At 50.3% G+C, this 6,464-nt stretch overlaps 1 protein-coding gene across 1 annotated transcript in view; it reads right to left on the bottom strand.

Annotated features, from left to right (window-relative positions):
- LOC107106964 (PCTP-like protein) overlaps nucleotides 1-6,464 on the bottom strand; it is a 27,597-nt gene that overhangs the window by 3,546 nt on the left and 17,587 nt on the right. Inside the window, exons 2-5 of the mRNA XM_015407180.1 lie at nucleotides 5,980-6,127; nucleotides 3,539-3,642; nucleotides 2,079-2,196; nucleotides 604-656 (exon numbers count right to left, since the gene is read on the bottom strand). Of these exons, the coding sequence (XP_015262666.1) occupies nucleotides 604-656; nucleotides 2,079-2,196; nucleotides 3,539-3,642; nucleotides 5,980-6,127 (423 nt within the window). The remainder of the gene's footprint in view (nucleotides 1-603; nucleotides 657-2,078; nucleotides 2,197-3,538; nucleotides 3,643-5,979; nucleotides 6,128-6,464) is intronic.

The following is a 6,464-nucleotide window of genomic DNA, read 5'->3' as shown; positions in this document are numbered from 1 at the left end:
AATCCTCCAAGAGCTTACAGTAGCCCCAGTAAGAAGAGCTCTGTAAGCTCTTGGAGGATTGGCTACACTAGGGGTGTGTGGCCTAATATGCAAAGGAGCTCCTGCTACCAGAAGAGCCCTTCAGGGAAAGGGAATGAGCGGATAAGCTGAAGACCAGGGCCAGCTGAGTAAATCCCTCATCTTCCCTGGCAAAAACAAGAGGGAATTGGATTTATACCCGACCCTTCTCTTCCCAAAGGAGTCTCAGAGGGGCCTACAATCTCCTTTCCCTTCCCCTCCCCACAACAGACACCCCGTGAGGTAGGTGGGGCTGAGAGAGCTCTTTTGAGGACGGCTCTTGAGAGAACAGCTCTGAAAGAACTTGTCGCTGACCCAAGGTCACACCAGCAGCTGCATGTGGAGGAATGGGGAATCAAACCCAGTTCTCCCAGATTAGAGTCCATGCTCCTAACCACTACACCAAACTGACTCTTGGGGGTAATTTTTACCACAGCCTGTCACTTCAGAGATCTGCCTGAGATGGGCTAGTCTCATTCTAGAATCTTTCCTCTGCACAGCCATCTCGCTTTTTTCAGTGGAATCCCAGGCATCCTTGCCACTTACCTTTGGGGCCACGTACTGTGACACTTTATTCACCACCCACTTTGGTAATGAACCTAGAAGCAAAGCAGAGTCACCCGTTACCGAAAGCCGGCTCACAGGACCGTCTCCAGCCCTATCACTTCAGTGGAAACACGCACGGGGGAACATCCCGTAAACCACATTTACTCGACCATTCGTAATGGTGCCCCAAACATGCCGATTCCTCCACAGTAAGGCCACCTCTACGCTTGAAGAAGAAGGATTTATACCCCCCCTTCACTCAGAGTCTCAGAGCAGCTTACAATCTCCTTCCCTTCCTCTCCCCACAACAGACACCCTGTGAGGCAGGTGGGGCTGAGAGAGCTCTGAGAGAACTACTGTTGAGAGAACAGCTCTGAGAGAACTGTGACTGACCCAAGGTCACCCAGCTGGCTGCATGTGGAGAATCAAACCCAGTTCTCTAGATTAGAGTTCGCCGCTCTTAACTTCTTGTATCTGGTCTCTCTCTCTCTCTCTCTCTCTCTCTCTCTCTCTCTCTCCTACTCACTCATGCTAGGCCAAGTAAATATGGGCTTGGGCTTCACCACTTATTGTAACAATTCCTGTTGTGATGTTCTGTCCATCTCTGTGGACAGGGGACTCATCCTTCATTGGGTTGTAGTGGATAAAGGAATGGGCCTATACTTGGGAAACTTGGGTTCACACTTGATCATAAATCAGCGGTTCTCAACCTGTGGGTCGCGACCCCTTTGGGGGGTCGAACGACCCTTTCACAGGGGTCGCCTAAAACCATCGGAAAACACATAGGGCTCCCAAGTCTCGCCAAATCGCGGCGGGGGATGGCATCTCTTTGCAGAATCCCTGCCACGGGACGGCGAGACGCATTGCACCTGCCGTTGGCAGGACATGACGCTACTCGTCGCTCTGGCAACGGGGCTGTTTGGGGGTCACCCACAACATGAGGATTTTGTGGTTGGGGGTCACCACAACATGAGGAACTGTATTAAAGGGTCGTGGCATTAGGAAGGTTGAGAACCACTGTGTGTTGCCGGGTCTCCCACTATAGGAGGAGATCTCCCGCCGGCACTTAGCAGGCTGGTGGGAGAAAAAAATAAGGAGAAGAATGGGCATCGCATCAATGGCATGACATGAGTTTCCACTGAATCCTAGAATGGCTTGACAGCACTTCCGGGTTCACCCCCCAAAACGAAATCACGCCATCGATGCAGCGGCAACCCCCCCCCCCGTGTCCTTGCCTCTTCAGGATCTTGCTGAGGAGCCATAAAACTCACTCAGCGTTTTGGGCACGTCAGGATCTCTTAAATCTGTGCATCTCAAGGAGCTGTGAGGACAAAACGAGTTGGGATGAGAATGATCACGTGCACAGCCCCGAGTTCCTTAGGTGAAAAGAAGGAGGGGGGAGGTACAGATGCAATAAATGAACGGACTCCTTCACCAGATCGTAGGCGCTACCCCCCTGGCCTGCAAATGCTCACCTCGAGGGTCCACTTGGGTGAGGTAGTAAAGGATGCTGCCCCGGCTGCCGGCTGCCTTGATCAAGTAGCCCGTCTGCAGGGACACGGCCCTCACAAAGTCCTTCCGGGGCGGGTACTTCTGCAGAGAGAGAGAGATCGACTGTTGATGACCCAGCTCCTGCATGCAGGGGTACCTACTTGGAATGGAGACCCGCAAGCAGTGACCCACGTGGAAAACCTTTGGTGGAGAGAGGAGCAACAGGAAGTACCAAGGCTGTGCAACCTCCTCTCCCCCCCCCAATGGGAGTTGATTGGGTGGGCTTACGGATTGCTTCCTGACCCCAAAGTGGGGACCGGCATTTCCCTGGGTGTGTAAGAAAGAACCAGAAGAACCAGGGCTATTTTTGGGCAGGCACGCACAGGAACGGAGTTCCGGCTGACTTCCGGCTGGCTCCCAAGTTGGCCATGCCCAGCAGGAACTCATTAACATAATAGGCCACACCCAACAGCAGAAACTCATTATGATTGGCTACAATTAAGGGGTGTGGCCTAACATGCAAAGGAGTTCCTGCTCCAAAAAAAAAGCCCTGGGTTTTGACAACAAACAAGGTAAAGAGAATAAGAAGCAAGAGGTGGGTGTGATTGGATGACCACACTTCTGGCAACATGGGGTGTGGCCTAATATGCGAATGAGCTGTGCTGTCAGGGGTGTGTGGCCTAATATGCTAATGAGTTCCTGCTGTTGGGTGTGGCCTATTATGCTAATGAGTTTCTGCTGGGCTTTTTCTACAAAAAAAGCCCTGAGAAGAACTAAGCATTGATGCAGCTCTTCCTGCCCTCCATCGAAGTGTCGAAGTTCACACAACCAGCATTGATGTCAGATGGCCATCTAGCCTCTATTTGAAAACCTGCAAAGAAGGAGAGCCCACCACCTTCCAAAGAAGCCTGTTCCATTGAAGAACCCCTCTAACTGTCAGTAGGGTCTTCCTAATGTTTAGTCGAGGACTCTTTTGGTTTAATTTCAACCCGTTGGTTCTGGTCCAACATTCTGAGGCAACAGAAAACAACTCCGCACCATCCTCTAGATGACAGCCCTTCAAGTACACCCATGCGGCCAGGCCACGCATATCGACCAGTTCTGAGTACCAGGGGCTAGGTATGTGTGAGGGGGGCAGGGAAAGGTCTCCCCTGATGCGTCCGTTGTCAAGCACTGAGGTAGTGCCTACCTGTCTGGCTTCAGGGGCCACCTGTACCTTTCCGAAGCCCTCAGGTGCAGGGCCGAGGTCCCTGATGGGGGAGGGAGGAGAAAGAGGCAGAGGCCAAGCAGAGGCTAGAAGCAGGGCCCAGTTTTCCAGCTCAAGGGTGTGTGGATGAGACATTCGTAGTATGGCTGGCCCTCATTCCTGTCGCTGGCCAAACCACAGGCCCAGGACAGAGGCTGCTAGGACGGAACTTGTAGGACAAGTGGCCATTGAACTCACCGGATGTTTGACGCTGTAGTTGATGATCATGTAGTCGTTGCCGAGGGGCAGCCAGGAGCGCAAGGTAACGAAGTCCCTGTTCTTCAGAGGACTTGGGCACCTCCCTGCAAGATTGAAATGCATTTGCAAGGAGGACACGTTAACAACACTAGAAGGCAATCGTGGGCCGCAGAGACCTTGTCTCAGCCAGGGGGCCGCGTGGCCAAGGCAATTCCCCCACAGGTCACCCACAGAGTCCTGCTTTTACCCAAGGTCCATCTTTCTATTTTTCACCTATTCAGCCCAGAAGAATGCTCCTCCCTTGGCTCAGAGCCGCCTTGCCCTCGCTGAATAATTCTGAGCAAAAATGCACATTATATAATATGTATTTCAGTCAAAAGGCAAAAAATTACATTCTTCGTGCTTGGAAAGTGGCATTTTGAAGCGGCGGTAGAAATATGGAGAGAGACACAATGGCCCTTGTGGGAGATGCATTGATTGAGGGTGAAAGCCACATGTTCCGCGCTCATACTTGGTATTCATGTAGCCCTTCCCTGAAATTCTCCAGGAACAAGCTTTTCTGCTTATAGAATCCTTGCTGCTTATGCTTTGGGAGGTAGAAAACGCATAGGTCCCATAGCCTCAGTTACTACGGCAGCTTTCACACCAAGGATTTCACATATTCCAGCCACCAGACCGGTGTGGTTTATTTCAGGTTTCCCCATAACTTTGCCTTCTATTTCTGCACAGCCTGTTAGCAGCCCATGCCTCCCACAAAATAATCTGCTTTATTTTAAACCTGTAAAATAAGGTGTTTCCTGAGCAGGACACTATTGGCACAGGCATTTTCTTATGTCTAAGTAGGGAAACAGTGTGGATCAGTGTTCCTTCTAAGCTGTGGAGTCTTGTGTGCAAAAATTCTACTTTGTGAGCTACTGGCAATAAAGTTGTGAGCGAGCGATTTGGCTACTGCATAAATTACTTTGCTCTGGAGCCATCCTTCCTGAGCTAAGACAAAAATGTATGAGCTGGAGGCTAAAAAACTGTGAGCTAGCTCACACTAACTCAGCTTAGAGGGAACACTGGTGTGGATACAGGACTCTGGAGAAGTACAAGTCAGTTACTCTTTTCATTTGTTGATGACCATAAGGGGCCAGTCCCTGGCAGGAAGAGAAGTATTAACAACAGACAAGGGGTACGGGATTGTCTGAAGTGGTTAAGACGCTGAACTGCAGGCTGTGGAAGGTCAGTAGTTCAGCAGTTCGAGACCTGGGTGCTGCAAGACGGAGTGAGCTCCCGTCTCTAGTTCCAGCTCCTGCCAACCTAGCAGTTCGAAAGCAAGAAATTGCAAGTAGATAAGTAGGTACCACTTCGGTGGGAAGGTAACAGCGTTCCGTGCGCCTTGGTGTCTAGTCATGCCGGCCACATGACCACGGAAATGTCTTTGGACAGCGCTGGCTCTTCAGCTTGGAAACGGAGATGAGCACCGCAACCCTAGAGTTGGATTCGACTGGCTTTCGAGCAAGGGAGACCTTTACCTTTATTAGGGGATTGTCAGAGGCTCTGCAAATATAAGGGATTTTTTAAAAACGTGTTTTTAAAGTATTGTGTTATTCATATCCAGTATTGTTCATCCTTGTGGAGGTGTTTTGGTTTTTTTAAACCCCAACAAATGGAAGAGAATCATCCACAACTCAGCCTGCCTTTTAGATAGGGAGGAGAGGATCATTGGAGGTGATTCTCCAAATATGTAAAAGTCTTTTAAAAAAAGTTTCAAAATGTATTGCATTATTTCTATGCCATGTTAGCTATGCCCCGGATGAGCAGAGAATCCCAAGGGTCACATGCGAACTCTGGGGGTGGGAGTTTCAATGCGCATTAGGTGTGAAAGGGAAACCACAGTTAACAATGGGAAAAACAAAACATATTACCCTGGGATACCTTGAACCACCAGGGCGATTGCACACAGAACCATATCAACAACTAGACGACCGTAGAAATATGCCCTAGTGCAGAAGCAGCCTGTAACTGAGTGCCCTATTGTTGTTGCTTTTTAAGGAGGAAGATGAGGAGGAGGAGGAGGAGGAGATTGGATTTATACCCCGCCCTTCACTCAGAGTCTCAGAGCAGCTTACAATCCCCTTCCCTTCCTCTCCCCACAACAGATACCCTGTGAGGTAGGTGGGGCTAGGAGAGCTCTGACTGAGAACGGCTCTTGAGAGAACAGCTCCAAGAGAGCTGTGACTGGCCCAAGGCCCCCCAGCTGGCTGCATGTGAAGGAGTGGGGAATCAAGCTCGCTTCTTCCAGATTAGAATCCGCACTCCTAACTACTATACCAAACTGGCTCTAAGAAACCTCTTTCTTGCTACAGGTGGGGCTAGGGCTGAGGAAGCCATGGATGCCTTCAACTGGAAAGTCCCCAAAACTGTAGGGTCAGGTGGGAGAAGCAAGGGGTGCTCACAGGAGTAATAGCCCACATCTGCGTTGACGGTCAGGCGCCCAATGTCGTAGGTTTCAATCATGTTGGAGTCCCATTTCTTGCGGTAGCACGTGTCATGGAGCATGTCGTAGAGGGTCTCTGGAGGCACGTCCCTGCAGGCAATCTGCATCTGGCAGGAGTCAAGGCAGTTACACACTGAAGAAGAGCCAGTAAGAAAAACAAAACAGGAATCTGATAACAGGTCCCTCCAACTGGCTGGCTTCCAGGGAACAGGGAGGCTTTCTTTTTATTAAGGGGGGGGAGGAACAGAACTGCTGTACCTGCATGCCAGTGCAAGACTGATACTATTTTTAAAAACTTTAATATACTTTTCTTTTTGATGACTGCTAGTACACCCTCTTAAAAGAGAGAGAGAGAAAAAGGATAAGATTATCAGGGCTATTTTTGGGCAGGAACGCACAGGAACGGAGTTCCGCCTGGCTCCAAGTTGGCCACGCCCAGCAGGA

This window comes from Gekko japonicus, unplaced genomic scaffold (assembly GCF_001447785.1).
Source record: "Gekko japonicus isolate JY-2015 unplaced genomic scaffold, Gekko_japonicus_V1.1 scaffold4578, whole genome shotgun sequence".
In the NCBI taxonomy this organism is placed as follows: domain Eukaryota; kingdom Metazoa; phylum Chordata; class Lepidosauria; order Squamata; family Gekkonidae; genus Gekko; species Gekko japonicus.
The sequence above is the reverse complement of the archived record's forward strand: the minus strand, read 5'-3'. Positions and strand labels throughout refer to the sequence as shown.